General features: G+C 41.9%; 1 protein-coding gene across 1 annotated transcript in view; it reads left to right on the top strand.

Moving 5' to 3' along the window:
* PECR (peroxisomal trans-2-enoyl-CoA reductase) overlaps window positions 1-15,009 on the top strand; it is a 50,740-nt gene that overhangs the window by 25,672 nt on the left and 10,059 nt on the right. The window contains exons 4-6 of the mRNA XM_068968285.1: window positions 1,192-1,273; window positions 8,672-8,768; window positions 12,003-12,113. Coding sequence (XP_068824386.1) covers window positions 1,192-1,273; window positions 8,672-8,768; window positions 12,003-12,113 — 290 coding nt within the window. The remainder of the gene's footprint in view (window positions 1-1,191; window positions 1,274-8,671; window positions 8,769-12,002; window positions 12,114-15,009) is intronic.

Here is a 15,009-nt window from a genome sequence, read left to right as displayed (position 1 = left end):
TCAGGGAAGAGTCAAACACTATTTAATTGGGCTTCCCTTGTGGCTCAGCTGTTAAAGAATCTGCCTGCAATGTGGGAGACCTGGGTTCCATCCCTGGGTTGGGAAGATCCCCTGGAGAAGGGAAAGGTTACCCACTTCAGTATTCTGGCCTGGGGAATTCCATGGACTGTATAGTCCATGGGGTCACAGAGAGTCGAACACAACCGAGCCACTTTCACTTTCTTTTCACTTCAATGCTCAGCCTTCTTTATGGTCCAACTCTCACATCCATACATGACTGCAGGAAAAACCATGGACCTTTGTTAGCAAAGTAATGTCTCTGCTTTTTAATATGCTGTTTAGGTTTGTCATTGCTTTTCTTCCAAGGAGCAAGTGTCTTTTAATTTCATGGCTGCAGTCACCATCTGCAGTGATTTTGGAGCCCAGGAATACTGGAGTAGGTAGCTATTTACTTCTCCAGGGGATCTTCCTAACCCAGGGATTGAACCAGGGTCTCCTGCATTGCAGGTAGCTTTTTTTTTACCATCTGAGCTACCAGATCATATGCAGATTTAGCATATGACACAGCAATTCCACTCGTAGGTATCTTCCTACTAGAAGTAAAAGCATATGTCCACACAAAGACTTGTATTCATAATCACCCAAAAGTGGAAACTTTCCAGTTGTTCATCAGTTGGTGAATGGGTAAATAAAATATGGAAGGTACACACAATAGAATACTATTTAGCAATAAAAAGTAACACTTTTATTTTCATGTGTTGCAATATGGATGAACCTCCCCCAAACTATTCTGAGTTAAAGAAGGCAGACACAAATGACCAAATAAATGAAATATTCAGAAAGGGCAAATCTATAGAAAGAGAATGTAGATGAATGTTTGCCTGGGGATGAGTTGGACTGCAAATGGTCACAAAGGGACTCTTTGGAGTAAAAGAAATATTTGAAAACTGGATTGTGATGTGTATTTATTAAAAACCATTAAGTCATACACAGAAAATGGATGAATCTTGTTATCTATATGTGCTGCCAAAGCAAGCACAAAATTTTATGATATGTAAATTGTACCTCAATATTTTTATAAAAAAATATAAATTAGAATTTTAAAAATATCATATAAGCAGCAAGCTGGAACACAGTTTCAGGGAAGAGTCAGAACACTATTTAATAGGATTGTCTTTCTGTCTCCTGCAGTTTACAACTCCTGGATGAAAGAACATGGAGGCTCTATTGTCAATATCACTGTACTTACTAAAAATGGATTTCCGGGAGCTGTGTAAGCACTTACATTTTTTCTTCCTACGTCTTTGGGTTTGTGCGTTGAATAGCTGGGGAGTAGGTAGAGCGATTTTCTTAAATAGAGATCATTAACCCCTTTAATGCATCGTGACTTCAATGCTTAAAATTCCCTTTATTGAACTTTGAAAGGTACTTCTAAAACATTACCATTCATATTAGGATTACCCAATTTTCCAAGGAAATAAAAACAGTAATAGGCCCAGTTAAATAATTTTTTTTATCAGTATGTCCCAAATATCTCATGGAGCATTCCTGTTGTTTTTGTTTGTTTTGGCCACACAGTGTGCGCTTGCGGGTTTTTAATTCTCTCACCAGGGATAGAACCCATGCCCTCCTGCAGTGGAAGGGTGGAGTCCTAACCACTGGACTGCCAGGGAATTTCCTCATGGGGCATGCTTATGCTAAAAATGATTTGTTGTCTCCTGTAAAAATTCACATTTAACTGAATGTCTTGTATTTTATCTGGCAGTCCTAATCCAGATGTAACTAAATGTGTCTGGAGACATCTTTTTGGTTAAAATGAGGAAATGAAACTAATCTATGCTAATTTAGTTTTGAGCATTGTGAATATACCTATCCAGATTTAAATAGAACTGCTAGTAAATTCGGAGACGGCAGTGGCACCCCACTGCAGTACTCTTGCCTGGAAAATCCCATGGACAGAAGAACCTGGTAGGCTGCGGTCCATGGGGTCGCGAAGAGTCGGACACGACTGAGTGACTTCCCTTTCACTTTTCACTTTCATGCATTGGAGAAGGAAATGGCAACCCACTCCAATGTTCTTGCCTGGAGAATCCCAGGGACAGGGGAGCCTGGTGGGCTGCCGTCTATGGGGTCACACAGAGTTGGACATGACTGAAGTGACTTAGCAGCAGCAGCAGCTAGTAAATTATTGTTCCATAATAGAATTTGACCTATTTGACTCTGATTCTGATTTTGATAAATTTTTATTTTGGAAACTGATTTTTAAAATTTTTTTAAACTTTTTTATTTTATATTGGTTTATAGTTGGTTAACATTTCTTTTTAAAGAAAGTGAATTAACAGCCTACTGGCACAGTATATTCTTTCATAATAGCTAAAAGGCTACTCAAAACAGAAAGTTGCAAAACAACATACCAGGAAGCTACTTGACCAAGTTTAATAGTTAAAGAGTATGATTTTTAAAAAAAAAATGAGTTATGCTGATTTCTTTTATATCTTGTAAGCTCTGATTCTTTCCATTTTTAAATTAAAATTTTATAAAAAAAACTTTGCAACATAGAATTTCTGTTTTTGTGAAGTAGACCTATCTTAGTATTAAATTATGCATGCTAGTTTAAACAAACATTTAAACAAACAACTATATAATGTAGAAAGTCAGGTCCTCCGTACTCTTTCATCCCAGAGATAATCTGTTGAGTAAGATGGTGATCTTAATCCCTCTACAATTAATAAGTAATTGATAAGGCAATAATTTGGTACTGTGTTAATATTGTTTGCCGCCATGATTTTAGCAACCATTGTTGACCCTTTTGTGAATCACTCATTACCATGGGGCTGTGAAAATGTTGGTTTTTCTGATTTCATAATTGCTTCTATGCGTTTTAGTTGATGGTACAGTGCTTAGTCAGTCACGTCCAACTCTTTGCAATCCCATGGACTGTAGCCCACCAGGCTCCTCTGTTCATGGGATTCTCTAGGCAAGAATACTGGAATGCATTTCCTTCTCCAGGGGATCTTTCCAACTTAGGGACTGAACCTAGGTCTCCTGCATTACAGGCAGATTCTTTAGCTGATACTCTTCTGTAGAAAGACTTTTATTTACATTACAGCCACCACTTCTTTAATATATGTTACTATTATTATTAACTTTTTTGGTATACCACTATGAAGTCACAGACTTCATTTCAAATTGATTGTTTCAAATGCACACATTGTCTCAAATTTAATATAAATTTGTGTAGTTTCCATATTTTGCTATTACAGATAATTCTGCAATGAATAACATTATAAATACTTCTTTCATATTTGCAGAAGTATATCTTCAGAGTGGGCTTCCCAGGTGGTGCTAGTTGTAAAGAACCCATCTGCAGATGCAGGAGACATAAGAGATATTGGTTCCATCCTTGGGTCAGGAAGATCCCCTGGAGAAGGGCATGACAACCCACTCCAATATTCTTACCTGGAGAATCCCATGAACAGAGAAGCCTGGTGGGCTACAGTCCATAGAGTTGCAGAGAGTCGGACATGACTGAAGCGACTTAGCAACAGCAGCAGCAGCATCTTAAGGGTACATCCCCAAAGTTGGATTGCTGGGTGAAGAGTAAAGGCATCCTCTTAGGCATTTGCAAGTTTCTTTGCGTTTTGCTGTCCCATCAGCAATGAATGAGTGCCTATTCCTCAGAGCCTCACGAAAAATGTGTCTTGTCAATTTCTGGACAACTCTGATGGGCAAGATATAGTATCTCAGTGGATCATCTATTCATTTGTTAAAAGGCTACCTGAGTATCTCTTGTTTGTGTGTTTGAATTGCATTGTTGTTTTCACACATGTTTCTCTGGTTCTGATCATTTCCTGACATTTTCGGTGTCGTCTAAGAGTAGGCCAATTTCCATTACAGTCTATGCAAAGGAGCTTAGACTGACCTGCTGATCTTTTGGGTCATTGTCAATAATTACAAGGGCAAGAGACAGGCCAAACAGCAACTTGGCATCTCTCATAGAGAGAGAATTTGTGGCCCAAATACCTATCAATGAATGAATGAATAAACAAATTATGGTATAGCTATATAATGTGTCCCTCAGAAATGAGAAGTGAACTATTGATTCATACATCAATGTGGATAAACCTGAAAATAAATATTCTGAGTGAAAGAAGCCAGATGGGAAAGATCATGTATGTATGGTTTCATTTATATGTTTTAAGTTTTAGAAGGATTTAAAAGTTTTGTTAGTGCTAGATTCACTGGGAGTTGTATATTATTCTACCTCCTATTCATAAATTACAGGAAGGAAATGAAGCAGTGTGATAGCCTTTAAGGTGGTTTATCACTCATCATCTCTTCCTACACAAATTGATAGACATTTTAAATCACATCTGATACAGAAATAAGGCCTTAGTATTTCAGAAAATGTTCTCAGTGAAAGAATGGCTATGAGGTTTGTTATTCAGGTGGTGAAATGAAAGCTCATAGAACTTGTAGTCCAGATAAATGCCCTTCCCTTCCTTCTCTCTGGGCTTTTGCTTTAAAAGAAGAGTGGCTGGAACAATGCCCATATAACATGGTCACCAACCTGCAGCTGAATTGTTCTCCATCTGTTCTGTTTTGATGGGAGTCACTTTCCCTTCCTGGAAAGGGTGTTTTTATAAACCCCGTGGTCCATTCAGGTGTCTCACCCACCTGGAACTCCCAGCAATGCCAGCCAGAATCAAATCCTTCAGAACACAGGACTGCTGGTGATGCCGCCAAAATCTTACTTTCCTCTGCCCATTGAAGCTGAAGAAAAAAATAGAGAGAGTTTAGAGGAAATAGAAAGATGGCTTTAATTCTCAGCCAGTGGAGGGGTGAACACAGCAGGCTTGTGCCTCAAGAGCTGTGCCCCCGCCTTCCTAGAGGAGTCTTGAGGGTTATATAGATGAGGGCTAGCAGCCAGGGATCTGAGATGAGGAATAAAGGTAAAAGGATCTTGTATTCTTCTTCCTCTTGCACTGTTTCAAAAACAGTCATAGGTTGGCATCAGATAGCCCAGTAATTGGGTCTGGCAGTCCAGTAGCCTGGTGGTCGGATCCATTGTCTTTTATGAACTGTACTCCGGCCCTCTTTCTATAATGCAAAAGAGAAAAATCACAAGGGGTGGTTTGCCAAGAGACTTCTGTACAGGTGGCACCAAATTCAGGATGTAATTAGCACAGAGTTAAAGGACAGTAGGTGCAGAATGTAGTCCATGCAGAGTTAGGGGGCAGAACAGCTTAGGAGCAGTTAAAGTAAAAACGAGGAGTAACCAGGTCTGCTCACTGTTCTCTCCATCTTCTTTGTTCTCAGGAAAGGAAAGAAAAACTCACTTTTTCTTTTCCCCGCTTTTCACTGCAACACTAGATAAGCAGTAAATCTCTCTGGATAAACTCTCTGCTTTTTCTTCACAAATGTCTCCTCTTTTTTTTTTTTAAATCCCCAGAAACAGATTAGGATGTGCTGTTTCAAGAACCAGCTGCTAAATCACTTCAGTTGTGTCCGACTCTGTGCGACCCCATAGAGGGCAGCCTACCAGGCTCCCCAGTCCCTGGGATTCTCCAGGCAAGAACACTGGAGTGGGTTGCCATTTCCTTCTCCAATGCATGAAAGTGAAAAGTGAAAGTGAAGTCGCTCAGTTGTGTCTGATTCTTAGCGACCCCATGAACTGCAGCCCACCAGGCTCCTCCGTCCATGGGATTTTCCAGGCAAGAGTACTGGAGTGGGGTGCCATTGCCTTCTCCGAATTCAAGATCCAGAGTAACTGTCAATTTCTGTGTAATTTTCTTCAGTGCCAAATACTGCAGAGGAAGGGCATATCCTTTCTTCCTTACGGAACAAACAGAGAGCTGGGGGCTTCAGGCTGTCATACCTGTCATAAGTGGTCTCACCATCCAGCAGCAGTCTCCCTTCTGACATCACACTCTTCTCTGCCAACCTCTTCAGTAGATCTTTGAGTGTGGAGATGCAGTCTGAAGATGCGATTGTGTTTGCACTGAGTCTGTATTAAATGTCCTTCTCTTGATCAGCTAACCTTGAGAGAACTATGCAGGAGAGGAAAATTAATTTTCCCTCTGCCCTTCTGAGGTCTTAGCTGAGACCCCTGTAGTAAAAGACAGATGGGTAAGAGAAGTACCTCATGTATACATGGGAGATACCCAGGGAAAAATGAGTAACTGCCTGTTGGGGCTTTGAATTTAGGATTAAACACTATCTTAGTAGGGAATCGGCTTCTCTGATATCTCAGTTGGTAAAGAATCCACCTGTAATGCAGGAGACCCTGGTTGGATTTCTGAGTCGGGAAGAGCCACTGGAGAAGGGAGAGGCTACCCATTCCAGTATTGTTGGGCTTCCTTCATGGCTTAGCTGGTGAAGAATCTGCCTGCAATGTAGAGACCTAGGTTCAGTCCCCGGAGAAGGCAATGGCAACCCACTCCAGTACTCTTGCCTGGAAAATCCCATGGGCGGAGCAGCCTGGTAGGCTGCAGTCCATGGGGTCGCTAAGAGCCGGACACGACTGAGCAACTTCACTTTCACTTTTCACTTTCATGCATTGGAGAAGGAAATGGCCACCCACTCCAGTGTTCTTGCCTGGAGAATCCCAGGGATGGGGGAGCCTGATGGGCTGCCGTCTATGGGGTCGCAGAGTCGGATACGACTGAAGTGACTTAGCAGCAGCAGGTTCAATCCCTGGGTTGGGAAGATTCCCTGGAGAAGGGAAAGGCTACCCACTCCAGTATTCTGGCCTAAAGAATTCCATGGACTATATAGTCCATGGGGTTGCCAAGAATCGGACATGACTGACTTTCACTTTCACTTAATAGGGAATGGGGAGAGGGGTTATAGGCCTCTTGGGGTGGGGAGTTCTTGATCTTTAGGAAAGATGGATGGGCCCTTTGAAGAATAGATGGGAGATATGATAGTCTGTGACGGTGTTTGTTTGGATGTGATGTTGACCTCTAGTCTCCCATCCCGTGACAACAGTCAGCCTTCCCTGGTTGATGAGACTCCCGGGGAGGGGATTTATGACATTCAGTTCCATTTGGCCAATAAAGGGAGTTCAGAGAAAGCTTCTCTCTGCATCTGCTGTTTTTTCAAGGGACCCCAGCTGAAAACGATCGCTCCACCAGGGCAGCAGCATACTTCGGGGGGTGTATTCCGCTGTCCTTCAGCCGCCCCTTGCTCACATTCTGCAGACTGCTTCCCGTGGGCGTATTCCGCTGCCCTTCAGCCACCCCTTGCTCACATTCTGCAGACTGCTTCCCGTGGGCACATTCTGCTGCCCTTGAGCCGCCCCTTGCTCACATTCTGCAGACTGCTTCCCGTGCTGAAATTCAGAGAGTACTTTCTGTCTCTGGTCTTCCACCTGCTTCTCTCTCTCCTCCAAACCCCCGCACGCCTCTCTCTCAGTTTCAGGGGGCTGTTCGAGAGTCTGGACCTCATGTGGTGGCCCTGGTGGTCAGGGGATGAGGACAAGGGGACAAGCACCTCCAGGTCCTCCTCGCAGAAGAGGGCCCAGACTTGACTGTGCGTCCTGCAGACGCTCATCTGTTTTGTTCCCGCCTCTTGCTTCCAGTAGTGTAAAGCAACACATTAACCCTGTGACCCTGCCTAGCTGGGAGGTACTCTAGAAGGGCCCCTCCTAGCAGTGGTGTCAAGCAAGGAAACACGTCATGTGAACTCCCCCCGGGATGGGTGGATGTAGTGTGACACAGGTGTTGGCTGCATTTGATGGTGATGAGGTTGCTCAGGTAACTCTGGCAGATGGGAGTGATTGGCTTCTGCCTGGAGTCCTGCTAGGGCTTTTGCAGCCGACACTGGGGCGGGAGTGGGCTTTCATCAGGAAATTGGGGCTCTAGGGGTAATCTCTAGTGAGGAGTGGTTACATGCTTGGTTCTGAGGCTTCATAATTGGAAATTCTAAACCATAGTATGTCTCTACCTTTTGCACCATATGGGTGCAGACCAAAATATTTTGAAACTCTTCCCTGGAAATATCTTAACATTTATTTAAATTTTGGTATGTCTAGAAGTTCTTTTGATATTATTTCTAGCCTGACAAATCAATTTCATATACCTTATTACCTAAAATTGATTTAAAGAGTAACCACACTTGTAACCCTCCAAATTACCAATTTGTTTATTTTCTTTCATAATCAAAAGTTCCTCAAAATATTCCTGTTTTGCACATGGTGATTTGGGGGGAACTTGTGTGGGCCTTGGGGCTTCCCAGGTGGCACAATGGTAAAGAATCCACCTGCTAGTGCAGGAGATGCAAGAGACGCAGGTTCATTCCCTGGGTCAGGATGACCCCCTGGAGTAGGAAATGGCAACCCACTCCAGTATTGTTGCCTGGAAAATTCCCTGGACAGAGGAGCCTGGAGGGCTACAGTCCATGGGACCTCAAAAGAGTTGCACATGTCGGAGCATGCATGCAGACAGGGAGATGTGGGCCTTGACTTATGTGAGATTTGTTTGACTAGCAGATGGCTATGGTTTCACTTTAATATTGAAGGACCTGGTTCTTTTTTATGGCTCAGACAGGGACTCATAAGAAGAATGTTCTTGTGGGACTCTGACAGGTCACTGGTACACTTGTCAGTTAAGGTAATATGAGACATATTCAATAGAAGCTGATGGTGATGTTTGTATTTTGTCTTTTAAAGGCATAGCGGAGCTGCCAGAGAAGGTGTTTACAACCTCACCAAGTCCTTAGCTGTGGAATGGGCCAGCAGTGGAGTAAGGATCAATAGCGTTGCCCCTGTACGTAAATATTCAATATGAAAGCTATTGACAAATGGATTTTCTGATTTCATTTGTGTTGTTCATAGAGGCATTTGTTAATATGCATGTGTACTAGAAAAGATTGGCTTTTAAAAATAGATAAAATCGGAAAGAAGTATTCTTTGATTTATAACCAGATTGTCAAGAAGGTTAAATAAAATCAATGATTCTCAATCCTGGCAGTATATGAGAATTATCTGTGAAATAGTTACAAAATAGTGATATATATAAGCTTGAAACGCTGGGGTGGGTGAAGCACAAGCTGGAATCAAGATTGCCAGGAGAAATATTAGTAACTTCAGATATGCAGATGACACAACCCTTATGGCAGAAAGTGAAGAAAAACTAGAGAGCCTCTTGATGAAAGTGAAAGAGGAGAGTCAAAAAGTTGACTTAAAAGAAAACATTCAGAAAACTAAGATCATGGCATCCAGTCCCATCACTTCATGGCAAACAGATGGGTAAACAATGGCAGACTTTATTTTGGGGGGCTCCAAAATCACTGCAGATGCTGAGCGCAGCCATGAAATTAAAAGACGCTTACTCCTTGGAAGGAAAGTTATGACCAACCTAGACAGCATATTAAAAAGCAGAGACATTACTTTGCCAACAAAGGTCCATCTAGTCAAGGCTATGGTTTTTCCAGTAGTCATATATGGATGTGAGAGCTGGACCATAAAGAAAGTTGAGCACCGAAGAATTGATGCTTTTGAACTGTGGTGTTGGAAAAGGCTCTTGAGAGTCCCTTGGACTGCAAGGAGATCCAACCAGTCCATTCTAAAGGAGATCAGTCCTGGGTGTTCAAATGGAGGGACTGATGTTGAAGCTGAAACTCCAATACTTTGGCCACCTGATGCAAAGAGCTGACTCACTGGAAAAGACCCTGATACTGGGAAAAATTGAAGGTGGGAGGAGAGGGGACGACAGGATGAGAGGGTTGGATGGCATCACCGACTTAATGGACATGAGTTTGAGTAAACTTAGGGACTTGGTGATGGACAGGGAGGCCTGACGTGTTGCAGTCCATGGAGTTGCAAAGAGTCGGACACGAGTGAGAGACTGAACTGAACTGAACCCAACTACGGAAACCAGGTATTGGTGCTTTTAAAAGTTGGTTCAATTTCTCAGTGAAGAAAATACAGATTCAGTGAAGGTTGAGAATTGCTGCTTTAAGGAATGAATTTTCCTAGATTATCTTGTTATTTCTTGGTATGTCATTAATTCTTTATTAGGAGAGAGAGAAACTTCAAGTCAAAGTTCTAGGAAGGAATTTCCAGTTGAAGGTCAACTAAAAGTCAAGGGAACACCTCTCTGAAACGTAATGTAAACAATAGGGGAAGAAAATTACCATATGTTCAGCTTCAGAAACTGTCACATTCTGTTGGGCTTCCCTGATAGTTCAGTTGGTAAAGAATCCGCCTGCAGTGCAGGAGACCCCGGTTCGATTCCTGGGTCGGGAAGATCTCCTGGAGAAGGGAGAGGCTACCTACTCCAGTATTCTTTGGCTTCCCTTGGGGCTCAGCTGGTAAAGAATCCACCTGCAATGTGGGAGACCTAGGTTCGATTCCTGGGTTGGGAAGATCCCCTGGAGAAGAGAAAGGTTACCCACTCCAGTATTCTGGCCTGGAGAATTGCATGGACTGTATAGTCCATGGGGTCACAGAGAGTCAGACATGACTGAGCGACTTTCACGTTCATAAGACATAACTTACGCAGTGAAGATCCTGCATTCTGTAGCTAAGACTCAACGCGGCCAAAATAAATAAATAGTTTTTTTGTTTTTTTTTAAGATACAACTTTAAGCTTCCTTGGTCCTTACATGTCAACCACATAATCCAAGAGGGATAATAAATGAGACTTTGCACATATCCTGCAAAACTCAGCTCAAATTCACTTCTCTGTGATGATTCCTGGTCATTGCTAAGAGAGTCATCATCCCCCAGTCTGGGGGTATTACCTATGGATCTATTAATATCTATATAGTTATAGATAATATATATATGTAGATAATATATATAGATAATATTTATAGATATTGTTATCTGTGCTACTCAGTGGGAACTAAGCATGAGCTGACTTGTGGTTGTTAGATCTTATCTTTAACAAATGCAGGTTCCTAGCCCCTTTTAATCCTTTGGGGCTGATATTACCTTTTCTGCTGCTGCTGCTAAGTCGCTTCAGTCATGTCCGACTCTGTGCGACCACATAGATGGCAGCCCACCAGGCTCCCCCGTCCCTGGGATTCTCCAGGCAAGAACTTCTGCCTATTCTCAAATATTTATAGGACAGATTGGATAGATTTCCATTCTGAATGTTGATTCTTTGGAATGTTGGTCTCCACATAAACATTTCTGGACAAGCTTTAATGATGTGTTTATGCTGTAACCATAATACTAAAGTCACATTTGTCCTCCAGAGATGTTTTGGGGTTTAATGTCTAAACCTTAGTACCTCTGGAAGATTCCATCCTTTTTAAATGAAAACCTGAGAAATTGTTTAATCAGAAACCAGTATATCACCCCAGTATTGTTTGGAGTAATTAATACTGCCAAGTTTCTTCCTCATATTCTCATCCCTCCTGTCTTCTCCCCTCCTTCGAATAATCTTTCTAGTTATGAGCCAATAACAAGCAGTTTTATCCTGTGTTAAAACAGTTTTTGAGTAATTTTTTTCTTTATAAACCATTGACAGCTACCAAAAGTTGAATAAAAGAATTCTTAAACAATTAAAATTTTAATTTATTTATATTGGATTCAAATTTTTTGTTTGTGATTTCTTCCTAGGTAAAAAGCCGTAAAAATACTGTATTTTCTAAGTCCCACTTAACCATAGGCCAGTTTTCCATCGTGAAACATAGAATTCTTAGTGGAAGACAGAATAGACTACCCTGTCCCATTGTCCCCAGTTAAGGGCTTCTCTGATATGCTCATATGATTATGCTTTCAGAAGCCAAGTCTTTTATGAAAACATCCCGAGCTTGGCTGGTTATTAGGGGAGGGGAGGTCACAAAATGAGCATTCAGATTATCCTTTTTTAGTAGAGGTTGACTGTATTTCTTTGACCATATTGAGAAAAATTAACATTGCAAATGTGAACTTAAACTGCTATTAAACCACTTAATTGTTAGTGTTGGATGACAGACTGCCTTGTTGTCTTTCCAATTAAAATTTAATTTTATGTACTTTATTTTTTCCTGTTTTATTTTAAACATAGGGAACCATTTATTCCGAGACTGCTTTTAGCAACTATGATCATTTGACAAAAGACCTGCTTAACAAGTACATTCACAAGATCCCAGCTAAAAGATTTGGATTTCCTGAGGAGGTAATGTGTATTTCCAACATTGATGAATTACTTTGTTTTATACTTTGGAGATTTGTAACGTTTTAGTGTCCCTTTCACATAGTCTGATTGGTTAATAGAGAAGATTGCTCCCATGCCCTCAAACTATGTTCCCTGTGCTTTCTGGCTACCAGGAATACTGTGCTAGTGGTGCCTTGAATCCTCACAGCAGTATTTATTCTGGAATGAATGCAGTGTCGGTTAAAAGCAGCATATTTTTATTGTTTCATTGCACTTTTCAGCTCTTTGTTGTTTGATAGTACACAGAATCTCAAATATGCAGATGACACCACCCTTATGGCAGAAAGTGAAGAGAAACTAAAAAGCCTCTTGATGAAAGTGAAAGAGGAGAGTGAAACCGTTGGCTTAAAGCTCAACATTCAGAAAACTAAGATGATTGCATCCAGTCCCATCACTTCATGGCAATAGATGGGGAAAGAGTGGAAACAGTGGCAAACTTTATTTTTGGGGGCTCCAAAATCACTGCAGATGGTGACCGCAGCCATGAAATTAAAAGATGTGTGCTCCTTGGAAGAAAAGTTATGACCAACCTAGACAGCATATTAAAAAGTAGAGACATTACTTTGCCAACAAAGGTCCATCTAGTCAAGGCTATGGTTTTTCCAGTAGTCACGTATGGATGTGGGAGTTGGACTGTAAAGAAAGCTAAGTGGTGAAGAATTGATGCTTTTGAACTGTGGTGCTGGAGAAGACTCTTGAGAGCCCCTTGGACTGCAAGGAGATCCAACCAGTCCGTCCTATAGGAGATCAGTCCTGAGTGTTCATTGGGAGGACTGATGTTGAAGCTGAAACTCCAATACTTTGGCCACCTGATGTGAAGAGCTGACTCATTAGAAAAGACCCTGATGCTGGGAAAGATTGAAGGCAGGAGGAGAGGGGGATGACAGAAGATGAGATGGTTGGATGGCATCACCGACTCAATGGACATGAGTTTGGGTAAACTCAGGGAGTTGGTGATGGACAAGGAGGCCTGGTGTGCTGTGGTCCATGGGGTCGCAAAGAGTCGGACACGAGTGAGCGACTGAACTGAACTGAACACAGAATCTAAGCAAGTCAGACAATTATGACAAAATGAAGTTCTGTACCTGATTTCTGTAAGATGACCAGTTTTAAGTCTGTAAAAATCAATAGCTTTCTTAAATGCCAGCAAGATCAGTCTTAAAATGTAATTTTTTAAAAAAGCGTATATATTCCCCAATAGGAAAAGGAGTACATCAAGGCTGTATATTGTCACCCTGCTTATTTAACTTATATGCAGAGTACATCATGAGAAATGCTGGACTGGAGGAAACACAAGCTGGAATCAAGATTGCTGGGAGAAATATCAATAACCTTAGATATGCAGGTGACACCACCCTTATGGCAGAAAGTGAAGAAGAACTAAAAAGCCTCTTGATGAAAGTGAAAGAGAAGAGCAAAAAAGTTGGCTTAAAGTTCAACATTCAGAAAACGAAGATCATGGCATCCAGTCCCATCACTTCATGGGAAATAGATGGGAAAACAGTGGAAACAGTGTCAGACTTTATTTTTTGGGGCTCCAAAATCACTGCAGATGGTGACTGCAGCCATGAAATTAAAAGATGCTTACTTCTTGGAAGAAAAGTTATGACCAACCTAGATAGTATATGCAAAAGCAGAGACATTACTTTGCCAACTAAGGTCCGTCTAATCAAGGCTATGGTTTTTCCTGTGGTCATATATGGATGTGATAGTTGGGCTGTGAAGAAGACTGAGGGCCGAAGAATTGATGCTTTTGGACTGTGGTGATGGAGAAGACTCTTGAGAGTTCCTTGGACTGCAAGGAGATCCAACCAGTCCATTCTGAAGGAGATCAGCCCTGGGATTTCTTTGGAAGGAATGATGCTAAAGCTGAAACTCCAGTACTTTGGCCACCTCATGCGAAGAGTTGACTCGTTGGAAAAGACTCTGAGGCTGGGAAGGATTGGGGGCAGGTGGAGAAGGGGACGACAGAGGATGAGATGGCTGGATGGCATCACGGACTCGATGAACGTGAATCTGAGTGAACTCTGGGAAATAGTGATGGACAGGGAGGCCTGGCGTGCTGCAATTCATGAGGTCACAAAGAGTCGGACACGATTGAGCAACTGAACTGAACTGAATAAGAATAAAAACTAAAAAACCCAAAGTGAACTTAACTCTAACCAAAAAAAGTTTATTACTGAAGAACAGAAAAAAACGACCAGAATAAATAGAGACATGCCATTTTCCTCAATGGAGAGATTCAATTTTACTAAAATCAAGTTTCCCTAAATCACACATACACATTTAATATATCTTTGGAATTAATATATTGATTCTAAAGTTTTCCCTAGAAAAATATTTATGCCAAAATGCCCAAAATGTTTTGAATAAGAATAATGAGGGGATTTGACCTTCCTGCTGTCAGAACATACTGTAGGGCTTCCCTGGCGGCTCAGTGGTAAGGAGTCTGTCTGCCAGTTCAGGAGACGCGGATTCGATCTCTAGTCCGGGATAGTCTCACATGCTACAGGTAGCTAAACCCATGTGCCACAGCGACTGAGCCTGCGCTCTGGAGCCCAGGAGCCACAGCTGCTGAAGCCCATATGCCTTAGAGCCCTGGGCTCTGCAGCCAGAGAAGTCACTGCAGTGAGAAGCCTGCTCACCATAGCCGGAGGGTGGCCCCTGTTTGCCACAACTAGAGAAAAACCCGCACAGCAGTGAAGACCCAGCATGGCCAAAAAGAAACAAAATTATTTAACCACCCCCTCAAAATGCATACTGTAAAGCTACAGTTGTTTCCTACATTTGGGGCTGGTGCTGGAAGAGATTAAAAGTAGTGGGATAGAATGGACTCTCATATCCGTACTGCACACAC

Source organism: Capricornis sumatraensis, chromosome 3 (genome assembly GCF_032405125.1).
Source record: "Capricornis sumatraensis isolate serow.1 chromosome 3, serow.2, whole genome shotgun sequence".
Lineage (NCBI taxonomy): Eukaryota > Metazoa > Chordata > Mammalia > Artiodactyla > Bovidae > Capricornis > Capricornis sumatraensis.
Note: the sequence above shows the minus strand (reverse complement) of the source record. Positions and strands in the feature narration are given on the sequence as shown.